This window comes from Phaseolus vulgaris, chromosome 5 (genome assembly GCF_000499845.2).
Source record: "Phaseolus vulgaris cultivar G19833 chromosome 5, P. vulgaris v2.0, whole genome shotgun sequence".
Lineage (NCBI taxonomy): Eukaryota > Viridiplantae > Streptophyta > Magnoliopsida > Fabales > Fabaceae > Phaseolus > Phaseolus vulgaris.
Genome location: NC_023755.2, coordinates 35,947,581 through 35,974,809, shown reverse-complemented (window position 1 = coordinate 35,974,809; position 27,229 = coordinate 35,947,581). Strand labels below are relative to the sequence as shown.

The window sequence follows — 27,229 nt, the reverse complement described above, 5'->3', positions numbered from 1 at the left end:
TTATAGCATAACCAATATGTATTCCTTCATCTGATTTAGGATCAAATTTCCCCAGATTGTCTTTACCATTATTTAGAACAAAACATTTGCAGCCAAAAACCCTAAGATGACTAATGCTAGGCTTCCTACCTTTATACAATTCATAGGGAGTTTTCTTAAGAATTGGTCTAATCAATGTTCTGTTAAGCACATAAGAAGCAGTGTATACAGCATCAGCCCAAAAATATTTAGGTAAACCAGATTCATTTAACATTGTCCTAGCTAACTCCTCTAATGACCTATTCTTCCTTTCAACTACACCATTTTGTTGGGGTGTCCTAGGAGCAGAATAGTTATGTGTGATACCATGTTTTTCACAATACTTATCAAATTTTGCATTTTGAAATTCTCCTCCATGATCACTACGAATCTGTTTTATCCTATTTTCATTTTCATTATGCAGAACCTTAGCAAGTTTCTTTAAGGCTTTATATGCATCATTTTTAGAAGCAAGAAATAAGGTCCATGTATATCTTGAAAAGTCATCAACAATCACCAAAGCATAGTAATTTCCAGCTAAGCTAGCAGTCCTAGATGGTCCAAACAAGTCCATATGTAAAACATCCAAAGCTTTATTTGTAGAAACCATATCTTTTGATTTAAAGGTAGTTCTAATCTGTTTGCCCTTTACACAAGCATCACACAATCTGTTATTTTGAAATTTTATGTTTGGTAAACCAGAAACAAGTTCCTTAGACATTAGCTTATTCAAGTGATTTGTGTGAATATGAGCTAGCCTCCTATGCCACAGCCATGACTCATCATTTTTAGATAACAAACACTCATTTTCAGAACAACTCTTTATAATATCTAAGAGATAGATGTTGTTTACCCTTTTTCCAGTGAACAGCACCTTACCAGAAATTTCATTTGAAATTGTACAAGTATTGGCTTTGAAATTGACCTTGTATCCCTTATCACACAGCTGGCTAATGCTTAGAAGACTATGTTTTAGCCCTTCAACATACAGTACATTCTCAATAGTGGTTGAATCTTTAGTACCAACATCTCCTCTTCCAAGGATTTTTCCTCTATTGTTGTCCCCATATGTGACATGCCCTTCAGCTTTGAGTTTCAGATTTATGAACTGGGTCACATCACCAGTCATGTGCTTTGAGCAGCCACTGTCCAGGTACCACTGGTTTTTCCTGCTGTTTTTCTGCAACAAAACATATTTAGCATATATGGTACCCCTTTTAGTCTAGGGTCCAGCATGATTAATACCTTTCCTTAGGAAGTCATTTGGCCAATCCTTTAAGAACAAGGTACCTTCTAGCTTTACATGTTCTAGATAAATGACAAGACTTCATACAGTAAAAACATGTTGCAGTATGCATTGCTTTTGAACAACTGAAAGAAGAAAAACCTGTTTTGGAAGGAACAAAAAAACTAGACAGCTTTTTCACATTGCTTTTAAGAATTATATCCTAGACCATTTTTATTGAAAACAGCATTCTGTGAACCTAATAAAGTTTCAAGATTTTCTCTTCCTTTAGTGAAATTTGAAAGTGTTTTTAACAAATACTCAACCTGTTTTTCCAGTTTTTTACAATTATCACAGGTTTTTATTGATGCATGCAAACATGTTAATTCAAGGCTAACCAATTCAGTTTTAGCTTTGTGCAGTTCTTCTTCAAGAGCTTTGACCTTAGGTTCAAGTACCCTATTTACTCTATTCAATTTATTGCAAATTACAGCTAATCTGTTTGCTTCATCATGTGTTTCCTTAAATGCAATTAACAGCTGATCATAGTTTTCAGAATCAGTAGAAAAATCACTTACTGAATCAGAGTTCAATTCTTCATTATTCACCATAAAGCACAGATTTGCTTCCTCACTTTCGGTTGAGGAGTCACTAGATGAGGATACATCATTTTCTTCCCATGAGATGTATGCTCTTTTGCCTTTGCTTCTTTCACTCTTCTTACTTGCTGATTTTTCTTTGTTTTGATTGCTTGGACAATCAGCCTTTATATGACCTGGTTTACCACATCCAAAACAAGTGTAATTTGAAGAATTTGAATCATTGGATTTAGAGTACCTCTTTCTTTATTGAGTTCTGTCACGGTTTTTCTTTCTAAGAAACCTACTGAATTTTCTAGTGAGCAGACTCACAGTCTCATCATGTTCAGGATCAACTTCTTCCTCACTTGTATCATGTTCCATGGTAGTTTTCAGAGCAATTCCTTTGGCCTTCTTCTCCACAGTTTCTTGTTCTTTCAATCTTTTCAGCTCTATTTCATGCTCTATCAGCTTTCCAAAAAGTGCAGCAGTGGACATCTTGGATAAATCTCTAGATTCTGAGATTGCTGTTACCTTAGGCTGCCAGCTCCTATCAAGGCATTTTAGCACCTTTATGTTGAGCTCTTCCTTGTCAAAGACTTTACCAAGGCCAGTGAGGTGATTTACAATATGTGTAAATCGTTTCTGCACATCTGCAATACTTTCTTCTGATTGCATTCTGAACAGCTCGTACTCCTGAATTAGTGAGTGCTTCCTTGCCCATTTCACATCATCAGTCCCTTCATGAGTTACCTCTAGTACTTCCCACATCTCCTTAGCTGAGTTACATTGAGAGACTCTAAAGAACTCATCCATATTCAGTGTAGAGGTGATGATATTCTTGGCTAAGGAGTCATATTGGGCCTTCTTCTCGGTTTCACTCCATTCAGACCAAGGCTTCTTTATTGTTTCATCTTTGACAACCTGCATAGGTATAAAAGGTCCACTGACCACTGCATCCCAGATTCCCATGTCAATAGACTCCATAAAGATCTTCATCCTGATTTTCCAGAAAGCATAGTTAACACCACCAAACATAGGAGGTCTATTAATAGACGCACCTTCAGCAAAAGGCATTTTAAACTCAGACATCATGCATACACTTGAGCAAAATACAAGCCCTAGCTCTGATACCAATTGTTGGGTCTATTAGTGTCTAAGTTCAAGAGGGGAGGGGTGAATTGAGCTTATAAAATTTTCGCAAATACAAACAATTTTCAGTATATCAGAGACAAATGAACAGATTGTTTTTAAAGGAAACAAATTGATTCTTCATAACAGTCTAGCACAATTTGAATTTTTTCAGATTAAAATTGCAATCAACAGAGAGGTATAACAGAATCAGATTGGTTAGATTTTACGAGTTTGAAGAATACAACTATGCCAAGAAATCAACCATGTTCATCCAACACAAGGTTTTAAAGAGAATGAATCTTTCTCAGGTTTTAATGAATAGACAATTTGTTCACAGACCAATTAAAACTTCATATACAACTACCTTGTTCGTGATTAGAGAACTTTAATAGATCAGGAAGAACAGTTTTTATTAAACCCAGAATTAACAGATTCAATTCCAAAAGAACAGATTTAGTTCTTGACAGAATTAAGCAAAACCAGAAACGAGTGCAGGGATGAGAGGAAAAGACAAGCAAGTTTTTATACTGGTTCACTCATACAGAGCTACATCCAGTTTCACCTTACTCCAAGGTGGAATCCACTAAAGACAGTATCAATCACTTACAAACACAACAGTTCTTAAACACTACAAGAACTATACAACCAATGCTGAAAAAACCCTATTTCAGCACACCTTGCACTCCAAGAAACCCTATCAATGAGTGACTAACACTTACACCTTTACAAACCAGAATAAAGGAAAGATAACACCTGATAAGAAGATGCAAGAACTCAAAACCAGTAGTTCAACTTTGCTGCAGAACTGCACCAGCACCTTCACCAAGATCAAAGTTTTCCTAGAAGAAGCACACTTCAAAATCCCTTTTGGAAAACCTTTCAAAAATCTTTTCAATCCTTCTTCTCACATAGAAAGTGTTTAATCTCTGTCAAAAACGTAATTGCTCAGCATCCTTTCATGTGAGAGAGACTTTTCTTTATATAGAAAACAGTTTCTAACTTCTTTTCAAAAAATAGTTGAAAAGCTCTTATGAAAACAACAGATTCAGTTTTAAACTGAACAGATTTATTTTATGAACACTGCCAACTCAGCTAACTGAAATAACTGTCTTAGTTGTACCTTTGGTGCCCTAACTAACTTTCGAAAATCCTTTCAGCAAACCAAAGAATAAACCTATTCTTTTACAGAGAAACAGATTTATTTTTGTGCAGAGTCCTTATTTTTGAAGAAACCTCTAGAAAGCTTTTGGAAAAACTTTTAACCACTTCATGTGCTTATTCTAGGTTTGGTTAGGCATCTAGGATAGGTCATGTAGCAAAAGGCAACCTTACACACACACACGCCTAAATACAAGATCATCTAAACCTATTACAAACTTCAAAGCAAACTAGTTATTTTCTACATCAAACACACACTAAAACTAGGTAGAGAAGAAAAATTATAAACAAAGAATATAATTGAAGTTGAAATCTAAATTTTAAATTAATGCAACAAACAGTAACAACTCTGATCGGATAAAATAATTAATTAATTATTTTGATTAAAGTAAATAACATAAATAGATGGAAAACAAAAAACTCTTTGAAAGTTAAATCAAATGAACAAATCAGATGAAAGAAAAATATATCACAATGCACATGATAAAAAGGTATTTCAGAACTGAATAGAAATGATAAAAATAATTTGGAAAACGAAATTATACAAATGAAAACAAATATACACTTTCATTGACGGATTAAATGAACAAATGAGATGAAGTTCAAATAATATCACAAAGCCAATAACTAAGATGAAGAGATAAAAATAAGTGTACAACTATTAATTCAAGTACAAAATAGAGGAAAAAGTAACTTGAAGTGTAAATTCAACAATCATACAACTATTCATTTAAATATCAGTAACAAACCCTAATCTTATTTTTATTTAATATGTAATTTGTATATTTATTTGATTTTATTAACAAAAAGATACTATGTAGTTACCAAAATTGTTACGAAGAAAACGAAGTCTGTAAACATTTTTAGGACTTTATTTATTTATTCAAATGTACAATTCAAGAAATTATAAATAATTCACAACAATTTTAAAATTAAAATAGAAATAAAAAAAAATACACATTAAATATTAAATGGAAATTACATTAGATTTAAAAATTTAAATTTTACAACATTTTTTAATTGTACATTTGAATAAATAAAGTTCTAAAAGAAATGAAGTTAATCCTATTCCTATCGGCAAACAAAAATGTCTTTTTCACCAAACAAATACATACACTATCATAGACTTCTGGTTTTGCTTACCTACAAATTAAAATAATGATGTGGGTTACTGTATAGAAACATGCATATGGAGTTGGGCACAACAAATTATACCAACTACTGAATAAAATAACAAATATAACAAAATTCATAACAAATATACATACAAAAATATGTCTGAATATTGAAAACATGCATTTGGGTTTTGGAAGTTTTTCAAGTACTCTGAGTTTGTCTACAAAAACTTCAATTTTGAGTTAGGCACATAAATTATGCCAAGTACTCAATAAATAAAATCAATAAATAGGTGAGCTGTAAATATTTTCTAAATATCAATATCAATACAAATACAAATTACAATCCAAATTGGACATTGGACTCAACAAAAATAATTTCATACGCATAATACACATTACATCTTAAATTGGACACAGAAGACAACAGAAAGAGGGTATGAAATAAATATTTTTTTCAAAATTTCTGTACTAGCACATATTTGCATTATATATATGAAACTAGGCCAACACATCTACAAAAACGTACCAGACAAAACGTAATCATACATGTATCCATATATGAATACATGTATCCATATATGAAATACCTAAAGTTAACACATTCAAGAATCAATAATAATAATAATAAATACGTATAATGCAAAGAACAATCCAAATGTGCTAAAACCATAATTATATCAAACATGGTTTAACTGACAACGAAATATAACCGAAAAACCTTCCCATGAAAGGGTCACATTTAACGGAATGCTTCATCCCTAACCATAATGATCTGAATGTGGTTAGAGGGCTTCTCGCTATCACATTCAAAAAATAGTTTGTCACCTTCTTGAAGAACATGTAATTCACAAAATTCCCTCCAACCACTACTAAATTTTACACTTCCTATTTCTCATTCATCTATTAAAACATTGCATGTGAACTCGTTTAAAGGACCATGGAGAACAATGATAGTGAACATTCATGAGCAAATAAATTTGCCAAACAGAGCAGGAAGTTCCTCCACAGATTGTCAATTCAAAAAAAAATATTATAAACAAATTATAAATATAAATTGTATAAAAATTTGAAAAAAAAGAACTATCACTCGGTAAGGTCCATAGAATTGGTAAAGAGTAGTTGTTAATGTGAAATGATGGAATGGTCCGTCAGACAACGGTAAAGCACGATGAATGGCATCCAAAAATGTTAAAACAGAAGATCGTGAAGCCATTCCAGTGTAAATCGTAATATGAAATTTATTCTCACTAACATAATGAAACATTATATGATGATCATGTTCAAATTGATAATACTTTGCTAAATCTGACCCATCCTTAATCATCGGACAACAAATTCATGTTGTACCACACATAATTGGTAGTACCATTACTGTCTTAAAGATGCCACATCTCACGAAGTTCGGTTGCAAACTCTATGGCAAAAGCACGATCCACAAAATCTTTACAAATTTTTATACAAATGTATGATTAATTTTAACCATATTTTGTAGAAAAGTAATGGTAGTTAACTTAAAATAATACAACATACCTCATCGCAAATGTTCATGGAGTTGAATTTACCCTTGGTTGGCAGCCTTAATATTTCATCCCAATCTGAATTTGACATGGTCCGAAGAAGTAAAGAAACAATACAAAGAATTCACATTTTACTAAGTTATATAATATTACTAATTACTAAGGCCAGACTCGGCCTAGCTCCAGAGAATGAATTGATATTAGAAGGTTCAAGTCATTAAAATGGAGTCATATTCTAAGGCCAAAGGCCCAACTCCGCAAAATGGAGTGATATGACCTGAAGCAAATTACATAAGGAATTATGACTACATTGGAACTCGTGAGCAGTAAACCATCATTATATGTAATTAATGATGGAATTTCGAAAGTTGGATCAGAACTCCAAATTACTCGAAAGAAAAAAGAAGACTCAGAAAGCGTAAAACAAATCCTAAATGAGATGAACAAAATGGATAGAGCTGAAAAATGTAAGAAAATGTGAAAAAAAAGTTGTAAAATGCAAGAAACTGTGAGCAGAAAAGTTAAAAAGGTGCAGAAAACTTAGAAACTAAGATGAATGAGTAAATAAAAAATGGGTAAAACAGATAAATGCAAGGCACACTAAACAGAGAAGGAAAAAAAATGTAACAAACAGATAATAAAAAAATGTATAAAAAAGCTTAAGAAAAGAAACAATTAAAGAGATGAAGAGAATGAGTGAAGAGAAAATCCAAAAAAACTACATCAATTGCGAAAAATGTAACAAACAGAGAAAAAAAATGTATAAAAAAACTTCAGAAAAGAAACTGTAAAAGAGATGAAGAAAATGAGTATAAAAGATAAAAGGAAGATACTATTATTACGAAGTGGACTTTAAGCCTAACTCAACCCCATAAAACCGGCTCAATGGAGTGAGGTTTGCACCCACTTATATACAATGAAAGGCTCTAATCTCTAGTCGATGTGGGATCTCCAACACACCCCCTTCACGCCGAGACTGCCAACTCGTGCGTGGGACTATATATTTTGGGTGGTCCGATAGCGGGTTGTAACATCCTTAATTTTACCCATATATAATGTAATAAAAGTAAAACAAGCAATATCTAATTACAAATAACATATACTACTTTCTCATATGTGTATCTCAAAAGAAATATCCCTCTTCATAGGGATTTAATATATATACATAAAAAGTTTTAACAACAAAACAAAACATTCAAATAAAACTATCTCATTATCTCATTCTCCAGCTGTTCACTAAGGAGCTCTATCACCTGAAATCTCATCTGCTCCCATGTAAAACACGATCATCACAGATAAAGAAACAAACACAAACAAATAACAGGGTAAGCTATCTATATAAAAAGTTTTGATATAATTTAAATTTCAAATTAATAAGCATAATTCATCAATTCTCATATGATTTCTCAAACCATCAAGTGTCTATTACATTCATAAAATTCATCTTTCATATGCCAGACTTTTACGGACTCACAACACATAGACACTTGACTCTACTTCCGGAAGACTTGTGTATTGAAATTAGCATCCAGAGACCTGCACCTGTCATACTACTGCTGTGAAACCCACACAGCCATGCACATAATTATCTCAATATCTCATCATCTTCATATGACAGGGTAAATCCATTTGTGCTCTGATCAGTTCTTACAAACCTCAGAATCAGCCAATGGACCTCCTTCGACTCTCACCAACTGAATAACTTCATCTATTTGATTCCATTATATCAGTAGAGTCAGGATCGTCTCATTCACAGGACACTCACAAATCAATACACCCTAATAACAATCTCAACATGGTATTTCCTTTCCTGAAAATACTACGTCTTGATCACACTTTAACCTCATTACATACATCATTTAACATATCAATGCACCACTCAATCACTTCATATATATAAACTTTCTAAACAATCCAAATATATCTCAATCACAAACAGTTTCAACAAATTATTCCCATAACAGATTCAAAATCAACCATTCCAGTCAATATATTACTTTACTCTTCAAGAGAGATAATCCTGCAAGCAAAAACAATTAGAATTGGTGACCACGTCACCTCCACATCCAGAATCTTCTAACCTAGGGTTTTATTGAAAATAATAAGACTACCTTACCTGAACTTTAGTTGATGCTCACCAAGAGCTCCAAACCTACCCAAAAGCTTAAAGGTAATTAACCTGCACCACAGAGTCCTAATCAAAATCTAACTATATAACTAGGACCTTGAGTTAACAGATATTAACCCTAAAGCTAAAAGAGTCACATGTAAAACTCATGTAGACAACCTATCAAGTTCAATGGCAGACTTTGATCGTCAAACTGATAGTTGAGGATGTCAGAATCATAGAGAGAAGGAGAGGAAAGGAAAAGGGTACGAAAATAAACTTATTTGATCGGGCAGTCTTGTAGTCTTTGCTGCCAGGAGTCTAATGGCGTACTCTGATCGTCGAACAGATGAACGAGGAGGTCAGAATCTTAGAGAGAAGGAAGAGAAATGAAAAGGGAAACTTTTAGAGAGATGGTGGTTATTTTAAAATGAAACCTGAATAACTGAATTTTCTATTTATATGTCATTTTCATTTTAATAATAAAATATTCAGGTATCATTTAAAATATATCACTTCTACTCTAAGGTTATTTTCTAGATCCTTACACGGGTGGCCTGATAAGCCCAACAAATACTCGCTAGGATAGGTTCGAAAATGGCTCTGATACCATATTAAAAAGTGGACTTTAAGCCTAACTCAACCCCATAAAACTGGCTCAATAAGGTGAGGTTTGCACCCATTTATATATTATGAAATGTCCTTATCTCTAGTCGATGTAGGATCTCCAACAACTATGAAGAGAAAACCCAAAAAAAACTTAACAAATAGAGAAAAAAAATGTATAAGAAAACAAACCGTAAAAAAAATGAAAAGAATGACTAGAAAAGATAAAACCAAGAAACTATGAAGATCAAACCCTAAAAACTGCATCAGTTTTAAAAAACGTAACAAACAAAGAAAAACAAATACTAGAGAAAACGAAAAAATAAATACAGCAAAACCCAACAAACACATAATCACCTATTCTTTGGAAAATGAAAAGAAGAAATGACAAATAAAAACAGTGAATTGTTCTTTATTTCACAACCTATATATTCTCGTAAACCCATCGCGATTGTCACTTCAAAATTCAAAATACGCACCAAGTAAAAAATACAGAAGTGGTATTGCATGAGGTGTAGTTGTCAAAGTGAAAGAGAAGACAAAGTAGGTGAGAGAAACGTGAGAGTGAAAGTTTTTAGAGAATACAAAGGGCTAGGGTTACGTGACATCCTATGATTGGTTCATTTGTCAGCCTTTGCTAGGGTTACGTGAGTAGATATGTTCACTAAGATAGAAAGAACATGATAACTTAAACTGAATAAGAGATGCAGTGTTAAAAAAAAATCATATTTTATAAGATTTTTTCTATTTTGTAAAATTTTAATCTGCAAGAAACTTGTTTCTCAATATTTTAATATAAAACTTATAAGAAAAAGGCTCACAAAGTAAAATATAAAAATTTCTATTAGTTAAAAAAATTAATTGCAAGGGTAACATCAAGATTCAGGAGAAGTTTTCCAACAAAGTGATAAAAAAAAGGAAGGTGTAATATGGGTAATTCATTATGCACCATAACAAATCGTTTAAAATACTATTTTAATATAAATATCTTACGGAAATTAAAAAATACTTTCTAAATGGTATTGCTTATGAGATTTTATTTGAAAGATATTAAAATTAAGGTTTTTCAATTTGAGTTTTAATAAATATATATCGCAAGAATTAAGAACAGAAGAAAGAAGTTCATGTATTTACAATATTTGAAAGAATTTCATTAAGTTATAGAAAACATGAAAAATTATGAGTATCAGAAAAAAAAAAAACAAAGTTAACACAATTTTTAATTTTTTTTATTAGCTAATTTAGTTCTAACTCCATCAAATAAAGTCTCAAAGAGTTAAATTAAATTTTTTGATAAATGTGGTATGTAATCCTATTAAGAAATTGTGTGAAATATATCGAAATTCCTCTTAAGAAATATTTCATCAAAATGTGTATATTTCCTAATACCATGAGACTTTTTTATAAGTAGTATAAATGAATAACTTAAGATGTTTTTGTCCTCCTTTAAAAATCCAATTATCTTAATTAAATACCATAAATATTACTTATATATTTGAAAAACTTTTATTGAATACAATTGGATATTTTAAAAAACATTTTTAAAACTTGTGAAATTTTAATAAAATACACTTATTGGAATATTCATTCCATGACGAAAGAGGGTGAAAAAAATAGGTTGAGGAAAGTTGGAAACCTAGCCCAATATCTTGTAATTTTTAGTTTGGGCTTTATGGGCTCGCGTCCACCATTCTCCAGACAATTTCTTCCTTCACCTTCATAATTTCTTCTTACCCTTTCATAAATCTTTTATTTCCAAAACTATTCTTTGACAAAAGGTGGAGGATTTTTTTTTCATATTTCTAAATTGTATAATTCAAAATTTATTTTTAAACCCAAAAAATATATTCCAAATTTTAGAATTTAGAATACAAAAGTATTCCAAATTTCAAAATTTATCATAATACACTTTTGTATTTTAAATTTTAAAATTCAAAATATATTTTCAAATTTATGGTAAGATGTAGACATTTTTATCTCCAATTTTATTTGAAGAGATGGATTTTATAACTTCACAAAAAATGTTTGGCTGTTACAGAGATCATAATGTTTAAATTAGAATGAATGTTAGCATTTTTTATTCTTAATATTTTTTTTGTAAAATATATGTAATTATGATTCTACATGTTTAGGAATAATGTATTTACATTGCTATCAAAAAATTATTTTCAATTATGAAGATAACAAAACTCTATTTCAACTTAATCCCAAATTAGTGTAAGGAATTTCATATCTAGAAAATATTTTTACTTTCTTCTTGTAAATAAGAGAAGCTTATATTTTCAATTCACATAACCTTTTTAGAAATATTAAAGCGTTTCTTATATCAAACATCTGGACAGAAAAATCTACACGCTAATAATCCCTCATGCAAATGAAAAACTTTCTAAGGGTCCGTTTGTTTTTAAACGGAGAAAAGAGAAGAAAGGAGAAGTTCTACTGTTCAGAAAAAAAATTGCGAAAACCAAAGTAATAAAATATATTAAAACACGAAAATCGAAAAAAATTTATTTAATTAATTTAGGGTTTAGGGTTTAGATATATCTATATTTATTTAATTAATTAAATGTAAATTACTTTTTTATCCTTTTCTATCTTCAACTTAAATTATTTTTATTTTAATTTAAGTAGAATTATAATTTAAATATAAAAATACAATTAAAATTATAAAAAAATAATTATTATAAAACAGCATAATTAATTATATTATATATATAATAAATTATAAATATATATTTAAGAATAAAGAAATAAATTTATATAATAATTATTAATTAGAAAAAATAAAGATAAAAATAATAATTTTTTATTTAATTTAAAATTAAGTTTTTATTAAATATTTATAATTATAAATATTTAAATAATATTTTAATTAAAAATAATTATAATTTATAAATAAATTAATTAAATTAAATTTTTTTTAAAAATAAATATAAGGATAAATATGTAAAGTTACATTTTATCAATTAAAAAAAATACAATTTCAATCACACCTATCACATCACTCACAAATTTTCATAAACTTTCCTCACACTTTCCACTCTATTTACCTTAATCCAAACACCCTAACTTTCTTTACACTTTCTTCTTAAATCATCTCAAATCCACTCTCTCATTTCTACTCTTTAATCCAAACAAAGCCTAAAAGAAAAAAAAAATCTTGAAGAAAGCCACCGTCATTATAAAAATTGGTAAAAATGATAAAAACACATTTTATATGTATATGTTTAATAGATGATCAAATAACCCTGTAGTAGGAATATTTTAGTGATAGGTTTAAATCCAAATATTTACATTTAATTTAAGTAAATAACACAATTACTAGTTAAAAATATTTTAATTACTAGTGATTAATAATAATAATAATTTATTTTCCACATATTGGTGAGTATGAGTGAAGTGACGGTGTTGAAGTTGATTTAGTCTCTAGTTCTAAACTTTTGTATCTTCACTTTTCTTCCTTTCACATAGCACGAGCATATGTATGTTCATTATTATATACAAGTAAGTTATTAAAAAAACGGTGGAATAGTTTATCACAAAATTGTTTAGAAAAGTTAAGGATCAACAAAGTTCAACATATAGATAACGCCACAGAATAATAACTTACTTAAATATTTACTAAAAAAATGTATAAGTCTCAACTTTTTTCTCATAGTCTAAATTTTATGATAAAAATATTAAAAAAGTAAATTTTAAGTGTATTTATCATAAAATATTTTTAATTTTAGTTAATGTGAGATCTTTATACATCGTATTGTAGAAGTAGAGTTGTGACAGTGTAGCTGGATACTTGTCTTGTGACATAACATTATCGGATACACACGAAAATTAAGACTTGTTCCACCCATAAGATTCCCTTGGCCCAGCTGATAAGCAGAAAACCACTATTCACCATGGATGCAAGGCCGAATACAAATCAAATGAGGATATACCAAAAAACCTTAATTGGGTTGGGCTCACACAACAAAACCAAGAACAAGATGACCAATTCAAAGTTCATGTTTACAGCACAAAAACATAATAATAACATAACATAAATATATATACATGAAAAGGTAAGAACAGTTTTGGGGGCACAAAGACGTTTTCTTGCCCCTGCAACCGCGTGGAAGTTTCCAACCAATCCCTACTCAAACACTTTTCTCATTTCACTCGGCGAACCTCTCTGCCCCACTCATCTTTCGCCACGCCATTAAACCTTTTCTCTCCATATATATATTTCTATTATCTTACTTCATTATTCCAAAATATTCAAACATTCAAACATGGCTGATCTCCCACCTGGTTTTCGATTCTACCCGACAGAGGAAGAGCTTGTTGCTTTCTATCTGCACAACCAGCTCCAGGGACAAACACACGACACAAGCAGGGTTATTCCAGTCATTGACATCAATGGCGTAGAGCCTTGGAACCTTCCAAGTAAAAGAACTTATTACCTTGACCTTTTTCAACTCTTTCTCTAGTACGTTTCAAACCAGCTAAAATGTTATTTTTTTGTCAGCCCTTGCAGGGGAGCGTTGTCGTGGAGACACGGAGCAATGGTTCTTCTTTTCCCCGAGGCAAGAGAGAGAGACGAGAGGAGGTAGACCCAGCAGAACCACCGCAAGTGGGTACTGGAAAGCCACTGGTTCTCCCTGCCACGTTTACTCTTCCGACAACAAAGTCATTGGGATGAAGAAAACCATGGTGTTTTACAAAGGGAAGGCTCCAACTGGAAGGAAAACCAAATGGAAGATGCATGAGTACAAAGCCATTCAACACTCTCATCAATCCAACACAACCTCTCCCGAGGTATATTCATCATCATCATCATTACTATTATAAAACCTTATTTTAATATATAAATATTGAGCGTGTTAAGCCAGTTGTTGTTGGTTTCACAGTTAACACAAATTCTGATGTTCTTATAGTTTTTGTTTTGGTTATGTGTGTAGTTGAGGCACGAGTTCAGCTTGTGTCGTGTTTATGTTATATCGGGAAACTTTAGATCGTTTGATCGACGACCTCTTGAGATGGCAAGAGCTGAGTTAGGAGCTGATGAGAATAGAGGTGCTGCTTCAACAAGTGGTCAACCGAGAGCAGCGGTGGTGGATGGATCAAGTTCTTCTGATACTTCCCACTCTGGTGATGCTCATAATCATGAAGCTGGAGCAGGGTCAAGTGGCATACATTTGAATGCAAGCAATAGGGTTGAGGAACCATTTTGGGAATGGGAAGAGTTAATTGGACATGACCCTTATCTCAAGCATGCTTAAACGTAGAAAAGCTTCTTAATTCAGTAACATGTTTAGATTCTAAGTTGGCAAGGATGAGAAATTCATCATCTAAATTTAGGTGCAGTTGGGTTAAACTTCCTTCATCTCAAGGAACATGTAACACAGGAACAAATTAGAATTGTTTTTAAGAGCTTTTTTTGTTAGAAATATAGGTTTTATTCTCGTAGGGAAGTTTTTTAAAACTTTTGTAAGATTAATTATTGCTATTTGTTATTGATTTTTCCCGCGAAAGTAAGTTGGGAAAAAGATCCAAAATAAAAGGAAAAAGTGAGTTTTTGCATCCATGGCAATTTCCTTTTTTTCACCCCTTTAAGCTTTCTTACTTGGAAGTTCAAATGAAATTAACTTGATAGTATTCATTGATGTCTACGTAAATGTGTCTTTCGTTCGAATTCTGTTTCTAAAAAAATCTTCGATTGTGTTATTTATTGATCATATCCATCATATGAGTCTCTTTGGTATCTGGTTTAATGTATATAAACAAATTATTTTTTGTGTCATGTGTAGGAGGAGGGGCTTTTAAAAGTGATTCCTAGTATTGTTTACTCATTAAGAATATAATATTTTGGATAATGTTTTGAGTTATGGATAATTGATTTTTTATATGGATTGGAATATTTCTAGTATTCTTATTTATTAAAAAAAATTATTATCGATAAATTCTTTTTACTTATATTCGTTGATAAGAAAAATAATTATTATCTATTAATTTTATCCACCACTTTGAGTTTTTCTTTAAATTTAAATTATCTATTGATTTATAGAAGTTGTAGATTAGAATATTGAAAAAATAATTTACTATTGAACTGATTAATATATTTAATATTACTAATTTTGTTTTCATTTTTATGTGTGGAAATAATTAAAAAAATATTTTAATTAACTTTGTTAAGTTCAACTATGATTACCTTCTACTATATTTTTTTTTTCATATTTTTGTCTCCTTAAGAACACCTTCCCCTCATTTTGTATCATATTCTTGCATGAAACTTTTTTATAATATGGTCTCAAGTATATTGTTGGTTTTCCTTGGGTAGGGTTTGTTTATCTTCACAAAACATATATGCATTCATATTTTATCTGTAAGTATTTTTTTTTTTCAATAATGCATTTATTTATAAAAAAAAACATTGGTAATTGTTTTCTATGAATAAATTATCTAGGGATTTTGTCTATTGAAAACCATGGAATACTCAATTTGTGAATATTGCACACAGAGTTTGACATCAGTAATACTTCTTTTTATAATTCTAGTTCGTTTATATGCAAGTTTCAAGTCTTTGATTTGGATGAAAGAAAGAAAAAAGAAGCATAGTGTTGTCTCTTCAATTGATTCAAATAATTGAAACTTCTGATAAGATTTTCAATTGGAAAGTTTGAGCAGTTCGTATTTCAGAGGAATGGAAGCAACAGTCATATGACCAAACCTTTTAATACCAATTTATTGAAAAATTGGTCAAATTGTGACTGTTTTTCCTGCATCTGGGGAAAGGGATGGGATGAAAAATATATATACTTAGGCATAGATTTTCAAACACATGTTCTATTGTTCATATTAGCACATTTATTTCCTTCTGACGTGTGTACATAAATTAATGGCCTTATGAATTATTTTTAGAAAAAAGTATACGAATTGAGAAATTCGAAAATAAAGTTTTCTTCTCCAACAAAAATTGGCATTAATTCTATAACTCGATTTTCCTTTCGACTTTCATCTTTAGATCAATTACGCAATGAAGTATTATTTTCGAACTTGAAATTCCATTACGAATAAGGTTCTCATTCTATTTAAAATTTTAAGAACTTAATTGAATTTAATTTTTATATTTTTTTCATAAAAAAAATAAACAAATTTCCTATGAAATATGTTATATAAAATAATCATTTTAGTTGAATTTATAAAACACATATATGCTATGTGAAATAATATTTTAATTGAAGCTATAAAACACGTCACAAAATGTTTACTCATTAAAATATAATAAAAAAAAAGCCAACTATATTGCTTCAAAATAAATATTTCGGAGGCCTCTTGTATGTATTGAATTTTATTTATCACTTTCAAAAATATTTGTTTTATCCTATGTTGTATATTGATTAAATATTAAATATTAACTATTTTATATTAATATTAATTGTTATTTAATTATTGTTACATGATAATGTATTTTATGTAAATGTAATTATCTTAGAAATCAGATTTTAATTTTTTATCCCATTATTATCTTATGACGCTCGATATATGATATTACAATTGGGTTGAAATCTCCGCATATTTAAAAAGAAAAAAATGTTATTCATAAAAATAAACATATCGCTCTTATTTAAAATAATTTACTAAATATCTATCTTTACTATAAACTTAATATTTTATTTATTTTTTAGAATATTATAATATTATGTATTTAATTAATGGCATCACATGTATGTTTTACATTTTTATAATCCTTTATTTATTATTACAAATTAAATAATTAATTTAGTTATATAATTATTTTTTTATTCTTAAGGTATAGATTTTTTTACACAATCACACTTCATTTTTTTTAATTCTTTTAATTCAAATATAAGACCCGCACTGCTTTACATTACCATCCTCCAATGAAAGTTTTCTTATCAAATTTATATCTAAAATTAAGACCTGACTAATACTTTTGCATTATAAATAGTCTTACGTTTTATTATAAATAAATTGATAAATATGTTAAATATTAATATTAATTTAAAAATGTAATTATCATTTAACTAAATTGTTATTTAAAATATATATTACTACTATATATCTTTCAATTTCTATTATTCAACATTAGTTAAAGTATTAAATGTTGTGTGTGTATATATATTAAAGTATACATACTAAAACTTCTTATTTAGAAAAATTTAATTCATAATTATAATATTTGAAAGAAAATCAATGCTTATTAAAAAATTTATACAATTTACTTTAAAATGAAAATATTGTTTTTAAAATTTGCATGACTTAAAACCTATAATTCTTTATTTTAAAAATGAACCATGCATATGTTAATTAAAAAAGAATTACAATGGATGATACGTTTATTTTCTAAATATTAAATACATCATTCTAAAAACTTGTAAGTGATTAAATTTTATTACCACTAAATAATTAAATGTTGAAATAATGCATTAATTGCATAATGAAGATTCTTCACGACCCATTAAATAATAAATTGAAAAAAGGTAATTTATTTTAAAAAAAGTTAAATAATTAAAACGTTCGAAATAGAAGATTTGCATAAATGATAATATTGGATGTTTTTAAATGATTTATCAAATATCAAATATAAATTATGAAAATATCTCTCATTCAGGTTCTTTTCTTTAAAAAATAAAATGCTATAAAAATATTATTTCAATTATTATAAAATTTACAAATAAAGAGAAGAAAAAAATGTTTCTATTTATTTGAATTTCGTATTTTTATTTAAAAACTCTACATTTTAAAATATAGTAAGTAATGCAAAGTAATCGATAAAAGGTCTTGCTAATCACTGTGACTTGTTAAATAATAAAAAAAAAATATTAAAAATTATATAGGATCACAATGAACAACCATAAAGAAACATGTTGTTTGCATTCAAATAAAGAACTGAATAAAATTATAATGCTATATATCCCTAAGTTTTTTCGATTTATATACATAGCTCATTTTTTAATGTTTAATAAATACCCCGTAGGAATACACACTTGGTATTTTTAAAGAATTAAAAAAATTATAATATAATGTATAAGAATGTAAAGAGTCTTGTGTAAATTTATAAAGAAAAAATGTATAAGACGAAATAAAATTTTAATTTTTTGACCTGTAAGATATTGATTAACATGGTTATAAATAAATATATAAATTAAATATTTTCATTTGTTTGGATATCTTCTTATCATATTATATCTTTTACATTATTTTTTCTCTCTATCTAGATGTGAATGAATATTTTTGATATTCATTAAATATGACTATATTTTATTAAGAAGTAAATTTAAAGTGGTATTTGTATTTATTTATATATTAAAAAATATCATTTAATTGTAAATTAGGAATTTTGTGTGACATATTAATATAAATAAATATACAAATTAAAATATTTTTATTTCTTTGCATATCTTCTTATCATATTATATCTCTTACAAACTTTTTTTTCTTTATCTCTCGATGTGATGTGGATAAATATTTTTAGTATTCATTACACGTAATTATTTTATTAAGAAGTCAACTTTGTTGATAAAAAAAAGTAAATTTTTAATTGATGTTTGGAACCATATACTATAAAATATTCTTTAATTGTAGATTAGAAATCTCTAATATATTTAATAATGAAATAATGTATTAAATAAAAATTAAAACAAAATATTTTATAACGCATAAATTAAATATTTAGTTTATAATAGATGAGCTAGTAATTAATATAATTTAATAAATAAATGAGAAATAAATGTTGCATAGCGGGGAATGGCATCGTGTTGGTGTGTGAGCTTTTGATTCCTATTTGTCTTAATGTATCTTTCAATTGTCAAACTCCCTTCACCATAGCCAACAGCACTTACATCATCCTCCTTTCTGCACAATTTCCATCTACTTTTCTCCATCACTCAAATCAGAATAACAGCTAAAAAACATGGGAACTCGTTTAATGTTGTCTTCCCAAACTCCTCCGCTCAAGCCTCACCAACCCCTCCACTCAAACTCCCCTTCATTCCCTCTTACCAAAATCCATTACACACCATCAAGAAAGTTGATCAGAGGCAAGAGGGTCCACAGCACTAGCAGGTACGGAAACTTCCTTGATTTGAAGCCTGAGCACCAACCTGAAGCCTTAGATTTTGATCTTCCATGGTGCCACCCTTCTGATCGCGCTCGTTTTGATGTGATAATCATTGGTGCTGGCCCTGCAGGCGTAAGGCTAGCGGAGCAAGTGTCCCTCTACGGAGTTAAGGTTTGTTGTGTTGATCCTGACCCTCTTTCTGTGTGGCCTAATAACTATGGTGTTTGGGTTGATGAGTTTGAGAATCTTGGTCTTGAGGATTGCTTGGACAAAACATGGCCTATGGCTTGCGTTTATGTTGATGATAACAAGACCAAGTATTTGGATCGTTGTTATGGGAGGGTTAGTAGGAGGAAGCTGAAAGAGAGATTGATTGAAGGGTGTGTCTCCAATGGGGTTAGATTTCACAAGGCAAAGGCATGGGAAGTTAAGCACCAAGAGTTTGAGTCTTCTGTTCTGTGTGATGATGGGGTAGAATTGAAGGGGAGTTTAGTTATTGATGCCAGTGGATTTGGTAGTCGTTTTATAGAATATGACAAGGTGAGAAACCAAGGTTATCAGATTGCTCATGGTGTTTTGGTTGAAGTGGAAGAACACCCTTTTGATTTGGATAAGATGGTTTTGATGGATTGGAGGGATTCTCATTTAGGGAATGAACCTTCTTTGAGAGTTAGCAATTCCAGGTTTCCTACTTTCCTCTATGCAATGCCATTTAGTTCCAATTTGATATTTCTTGAAGAGACTTCACTTGTTAGCCGTCCCGCGTTGTCTTACATGGAAGTGAAGAGGAGGATGGTTGCAAGGTTAAGGCACTTAGGCATTAGAGTGAAGAGGGTGTTGGAGGATGAAAAGTGTTTGATCCCAATGGGAGGACCTCTCCCAAGGATCCCTCAAAATGTGATGGCTATTGGTGGCACTTCTGGAGTAGTCCACCCTTCCACAGGGTACATGGTGGCTAGAACAATGGCTGTGGCACCTGTTGTGGCTTTTGCTATAGCTGAGTGTCTTGGCTCCACCAGAATGATTAGGGGGAAACAGCTTTATGCTAAAGTTTGGAATAGCATGTGGCCAATTGAGAAGAGGATGGTAAGGGAATTTTACTCTTTTGGAATGGAGACTTTGTTGAAGCTCGACTTGAATGGAAGCAGGAATTTCTTCAATGCCTTTTTTGACTTGAAACCTTATTACTGGCAAGGGTTCCTCTCTTCTAAGTTAACTTTAAAGGAGCTTGTTTGGTTAAGCTTATCACTCTTTGGACATGCCTCAAATCCATCTAAGTTTGATATCACCACAAAATGTCCTGTGCCTTTGGCTAAGATGATGGGAAATATTGCTTTAGAGTACAAAGCATGATCGATGATGGAAGGTTGTGAAATGCATAGCATAAGTTTTTATTTTTCATCGCAGCTTCACTTTCATGTTGAGTTATCACTGATAGATGCATGCACCAGATTTCTGGTGTCTAAATTTTAGGCTGCTAATAAAACAAACAATCAGTTCAATTGAATGTAAAATAAGCATTCAGTCCTTATGCACTTTTTCCAAATTTTCCAAATTTGAGATATAAGCGACTTCAATCCCATGTGGATAGGTATGTTAAATCAGATAAGTCTACCAGAATAAAAAGTTATGTGGCCTATGTGTATGTGAAGTAAGCGAGCTACCTTGTATCTAGGTGACTTAGTTTTATGAAAATAAAAATGTACAAATTAAAAAAAAAATGACTTCTATTCTAACTTTAAAGTAGTTTTTAAGTAAAAAAAGTTAAACCAAACACAAAACGAATTAACAGAACATAAGTTGCTTTAACAAACCACGTTTTGGATATGCGTCAAGTTTACAAAATGATAAAGAAGTTCACCACCAAACATGCCCTTACAAGAAACCATTAAGGAAGCTAGGGTGATTGATGAATATAAGAAGCAATTGATTAAATAAGCAATAGATATTAAAATTAAATGATGTTTGATCATTACTTATTAAAATGAAATGAAGTTTGAAACTCGTTAGAATTGCATTGCTTGAACTGAGTAGTTAGTAGTTTAGGTATTTGAACTTTGAAGTATATGAAAGGAGAAATTATCTTTTAATTAGAGAAGTATATGTAAATAAAACAATACTTGTAAGTAGATAAATTATCTTTTAATTATCTTTCATAAATCACAGGTTATGAAAACTCAATATATTATACTCTTAGAAATTCTATGAGATTATAAAATTATATATACAAATAATAGGATAATAACAAAATATATATATTCATAAATACAACACTACAAGTAATTTTAAAACTAAAACATTAAATCCACTACTTTAACCAAAATACTAGGAGAATTAAAACTGAAGTAGCATAAAAATCATTGATAAATATTAACTTCAATTTCTTATATGCTAATTTTATTGCCTTTGCTATAAAAAGCCTTGATACTACAATCTCTCTTAAATTTTCATTACCTAATTTTATCTATGATCAGATTATTACAAATAAATTATATGATATCTTCTTATTATAACAAGTTTCGTATTTAATATTATCATATCAGTATCTCTCATAAAAGGTGATAACATATTTAAAATGGAGTAACACACCTATAAAGAATCATAGTCATACAAAAAAAAGTTATCATAGTATACAAATAATATATACTATATACAACAGCATGTCACCAATTTTAAATCTTTATTATTCGTTTTGAGTTTTAAGAAAAAATCATTAGATAAACTTTCAAACTCAACAACGATGGTGTTTGAAATTGACACAAGACCAGTTGACAAAAATCCTATTCTTAGAAATAGCTTCATAATTAATAAACAACTTTAACACATTTTATTTTGAATTTAAATTTCGTACACTATCAATATATATTATATTGTCAATTAATTATAGATATAAATCTTAAAATAATTGTTACTAAACTTAATTGATCCAGTAGCTAAGTTGCAGTAAAGTAAATAATATTTTTGGACTAAAATAACAATAATCTCAGAAGCTTAAGCACCAAATCAGAGATGTTTAAGTTTAAATTGATTTGCATGAGTTACTAAAATAATACAAGTAACTGGGGTGAAAGTGAAAAGTGAAAAGTGAGAAGTTTGCAGGAAAATGCAACTTCCTTGTTCCTCTTTTCATGTCACTACGTATCATTGATTCATTCAGCTCGATTCTTTTCTTCCAACTTCCAACCCACGAGAATGAAGCCAATCCAGCTTCCGGAGCCGCCCAGTCCCACGGCGGCGCGTGGCACTCCGGACATCTTCGAATCTGGCCTCCATACTATCGTCCGCCGCGCCGTCATCATCGGCAACGGCTTCCCCTCCTCCGAGAATCACAGTATCGGTTTGCTCCGCGCCCTAGGCCTCTCCCACAACCATCTCATATACGTACGCTATTTATTTTCCGTTACAATCTTCCAATTAACTGTTGCTCTCTCTACTGATTCATCTTTTTGTTGCAGCGCGTTACGAGGCCGAAAGGTGGAATTGACGATTGGCTCCAGTGGCTTCCCCTCTCTCTCCATCAAAAATTCCATTACCTATTTTCCTTGTTTCGCGCCTTCTCCTCCAAATCTCAGTACCTTCCTATCACTTCGCACCCTAACGGATTGTCCTCTATTCTCGAAGCTGATGCCAATCATGTAGTCAATTTGGTTCGCGAAACTTACGAAAAGTGAATTTCTATTCCACTTTTTTTTACTGTAATTTGATGTGTTGGACATAATACTGTGATTGATATTTTATTGTTTTTACAGGGAGGGACCGTTATTGGTGGTTGCATCTGGAAGAGACACGATTTCTATTGCGAGTTCCATAAAGCGTTTAGCTGCTGACCTTGTTTTTGTTGTTCAGGTCTGCTCTCGCGTTTCATGCTCTGAATGATCTTGTTCATGTGATATACTGTAAAGTCTGGTGGTGGTGTTTTTGTGCAGATAAGCAATGTGATTGAATTCATACTTATGTGTTTACTTGCTTGCTTATCATTGGCGGTTGTTTGTTGAAAGTAACTGCTGTAATTTAGTTGGTCTTTGATTTGAAACTGCAAGATGAAGTCATGAAACAGTTTTAATAGCCTAAAATTTTTGCCAAGAGTGAAATTCAGTGTGTGGTTGACAAAAGTTGGTGCTGCGATTGTATTCCAAAAGACGAGTAGCAACCTACACTTTTGGCACGGCAATTTTCTGTTTGAACTTTTGACTGGTATGCTAGTTCAGTACTTGGATTCCGTAGCATGGTTCTCAGTCTTGATGGGAGATTGAGAAGACTCTTCGCTTCTTCAATACTCTCTTTCCTCGCATCTAGAGCTTGTTTTTTTGCTTTATTGTCTTTGCATTTTACTATTTGTTTTAATGTCTTTCCAATATTTTTGGGCAAATACTATCAAGATACTAAGCTGAGCCAGATGTTTTTTATTCTTTTTTATCTAATGAAAATAAGTAATATGTGCTTGTTCCTAAGAATATTAGGTTATCCATGTATTAATCAGTCTCAATTTTCATTGTAAGCGGTGTAGTGACGTGTTGCACTTCTACGCTTCTGGTGGTGCTTATTGCTTCATTTAAGTATTGTTCTATTCGTAACTTCTATTTTTTTTTCCTTCTGGACAGATACAACATCCAAGGTCTCATTTGAATAGGTTTGACATGGTGATTACACCTCATCATGATTATTATCCTCTGACTCCAGAAGGTCAGAAGCAGGTTCCTAAGTTTCTTAGAAGCTGGATAACACCACGTGAGCCTCCAGATAGTCATGTGGTATGTGTTGTGTGCGCCATATGATGTGACTGCTATTACATTTGACTACACTGGAGAAAATGCGATTTTACTCTGGTGTTAGCTACTGTCTATTGCTGAGGATTGTATGTGATAATTTACATTAGGTTCTGACATTGGGAGCCTTACATCGAATAGATTTTGCTTCACTTCGCAGTGCTGCCATTACATGGCAAGATGTGTTTGCTCATGTTCCAAGGCCATTGCTCGTGGTCAACATTGGAGGACCAACAAGTAATTTCTATTTTACTTCTCCTAGTCATGCGTGGTTATATTCCAATATCTTATTTGGTATAAATGTTTATATCATTGTTTGTGAAATGCTGGGTTGCATCACATTTGTAATGTTTGTGAAAAAGGACTACAAGTATACCTCGAGGACATATGGAAATTTTTAGGATCCTATTGCAAGGTGTGGGTCTTAAATCTCCCATTAGAAATATGAGATTCTATGCATGGTTTATAAGGCCTCGGGCTCTCCAACTAACGATGTCTAGTTTTTGTTGTGTAGTTGACCCAAGGTTCTTATACAAAATTCTAGGAAATCAGGGGAATCTGCAGAGGGAAAACAGATTATGATAGGACTCCTAGACATCAACAAGATGCTTATGGACCTAATATACTTGAGAAATCTGAAAGGCCCAGAATATGGAAATTCTACACTAGGAGAAAGAGAGTGTAGCCCAGTAGTGGAGAGAATGAGAAAGAGAGTGAGGCCCACTAGTGGAGGGAAAGAGAAAGAAAGTGGGACCACTAGTGGAGGAAATGAAAGTTAGTTACTGAATTGATGAGGTGGCATGAGGGACATGCAGTGAAGAGTCAGTATTTTGGAAGAGAGCAGAGTGGGGAGAGGCAGACTGGAAATCTGTTAAGAGAGTATTCTTCAACTCTGGGTCTTTTTCTTTGCTTGTAGAGCCACTGAGCTCACTGATATTCTGGAATTAATAATATTATAGTCTCATATTCCATTTTCTATCAGTACATCACAAGAAACCATATGGGGACATAGGAGACAGTGGGCTCACATTGAAATATACATTTTACTGTACTGTTGAAATTGTTTAAAAATGACTGAACGTTATGTAGAGTAACGGCCCGGGTCAGAATTGCTGTACTCATTATTTTCTTTTAGCAATAAACTTTCTCATGAATTTAATAATTAGAAATGTTCTTGGTTATGCGTGGGGGGAGGTGAAAAAAAGTTTGGAATTGTTTTGAATTTCAGTGCCAAAGACATACCTAATTTTAGCTATATATACAGAAAACTGTCCATATGGTGTCGATCTTGCTAAGGAGTTAGCAACATCTTTGCTCAGTGTTCTTGGTAGCTGTGGGAGTGTAAGAATATCCTTTTCTGAGAGGACACCACAAAAGGTATACCATGAAGTTTCTTATGCAGATATCATTTAGCAATGTTTTTATCCCTGACACTTTTTTGTTTCCTTTTTTTGTCTTTTAAACAGGTATCCGATATTATAGTGAGAGAACTTGGAAATAATCCAAAAGTTTATGTTTGGGATGGGCAAGGTAAATATTTATTCAGTTTTAGATTGCTATGTCAGATTCTTTTAAAAATATTTAAGAGATAAAATGTGGTTAATCCCTGTCGCTACCACGATTTTCAGAACCAAACCCGCATGTGGGGCATCTAGCTTGGGCGGATGCATTTGTTGTCACTGCAGATTCAGTTAGCATGATAAGTGAAGCTTGTAGCACTGGGTATGTCTGTTAAAAGAATCTCTATGATAGATTTTCCCCACTTTGACCTCCAAATGAGTTTACTGAAAATTTAGTTTTTATAGAGTTCACTGGTGCCTATTTGTAGTTTATCCCCTGAGACTTTGTTGTTGTTATTGTTGTAAATTGATACATGTATTTTCATTTCTGCTATTTGTTTTTAATAAATCAGTTATGTTTCTCCCACAGGAAGCCTGTGTATATTATGGGAGCTGACCGTTGCAAATGGAAATTCACAGAATTCCATAAATCATTGAGAGAACGAGGAGTTGTTAGGCCTTTTACAGGGTCCGAGGATGTAAGTTGGAGTTCTACTTATTCATCAAGTACATAGATTAAAATGAAAGGTGGAAGGACATTTGTCTTTGAATTATACATAATGTGTTGTGAAGTATCCATGTTTTAATCGGTATATATTTTCTTAAATTTTCAGATATCAGAAAATTGGAGTTATCCCCCCCTTGATGACACTGCTGAGGCAGCTAAACGGGTTCATGAAGCGCTTGCTGCCCGAGGATGGAAACTGAAGATATAGAACACAATTCTTAGTCCACATAATACTCGAATTTTTTTTTCGTAAAGGCGGTAACCATTTGTTGTTTGGAAGATAGTTTCCAAAATATCATGTTTCTCTGATAGCACATACCAATTTTGGTGTTCGTTATTCTTTCCACCACAGCAATTTTCAAGAATGTAATGTAAAATATAAGGTTGTACGATAGCAGCTAGTAAACTGCGAGGAAACTTTGACACTTTTATGGCGATCGACACGTTTCAATAAATGAGGTGAATAAAAATTTTGTTTGTACTGTTAACAAATTGTACCTCATTCTTCCATATGTTACCTGCTCCTTTTTCTTGTGTCCTTTTAGTTTCGAGACGTGGGTGTACTGATAAAATAGGGTACAATTTAATGAACTGACATTACCAATAGCTGACATTTTTCTTTTGAATAAATGTAATGCTAAAACTTATGTTGTCTTTCAAACGAAAATGTTATAATTTTATGATAATTTTAAGACTATAATGCTTTTTACTATTAGGCCTAGATGCAAAGTATAACTAACGACTCAATAGTTTTATGCATGGCCAAAAAACAAGATTCAAATTCCGAGTCAAACCACACCTTTTCATACGTGCTTGGTTTTATGGTAATTTTTTGGGCTTATATCCTTCCTTGCAGTATTGTTTTCGTTTGTATT

At 31.1% G+C, this 27,229-nt stretch overlaps 3 protein-coding genes across 3 annotated transcripts; all 3 read left to right on the top strand.

The window, feature by feature from the left end:
* Window positions 1–13,709: 13,709 nt before the first annotated feature.
* LOC137835620 (NAC domain-containing protein 90-like) lies at window positions 13,710–15,024 on the top strand. Its single transcript, XM_068644207.1, has 3 exons — window positions 13,710–13,883; window positions 13,966–14,255; window positions 14,399–15,024. The coding sequence occupies exons 1-3, from the start codon at window positions 13,730–13,732 to the stop codon at window positions 14,717–14,719; spliced, it is 765 nt and encodes a 254-aa protein (XP_068500308.1). The 5' UTR covers window positions 13,710–13,729; the 3' UTR covers window positions 14,720–15,024.
* Window positions 15,025–19,209: 4,185 nt separating this feature from the next.
* On the top strand, window positions 19,210–21,050 carry LOC137835619 (capsanthin/capsorubin synthase, chromoplastic-like). The gene has a single exon (XM_068644206.1). It carries the CDS (start codon window positions 19,375–19,377, stop codon window positions 20,872–20,874), a length of 1,500 nt encoding a protein of 499 aa, XP_068500307.1. The 5' UTR covers window positions 19,210–19,374; the 3' UTR covers window positions 20,875–21,050.
* Window positions 21,051–22,564: 1,514 nt separating this feature from the next.
* On the top strand, window positions 22,565–26,846 carry LOC137835618 (mitochondrial fission protein ELM1-like). The gene is made up of 10 exons (XM_068644205.1): window positions 22,565–22,902; window positions 22,977–23,188; window positions 23,271–23,367; window positions 24,123–24,272; window positions 24,398–24,524; window positions 25,552–25,664; window positions 25,754–25,817; window positions 25,916–26,009; window positions 26,217–26,325; window positions 26,461–26,846. Exons 1-10 carry the CDS (start codon window positions 22,714–22,716, stop codon window positions 26,560–26,562), a joined length of 1,257 nt encoding a protein of 418 aa, XP_068500306.1. The 5' UTR covers window positions 22,565–22,713; the 3' UTR covers window positions 26,563–26,846.
* The last annotated feature ends 383 nt before the right edge of the window (window positions 26,847–27,229 follow it).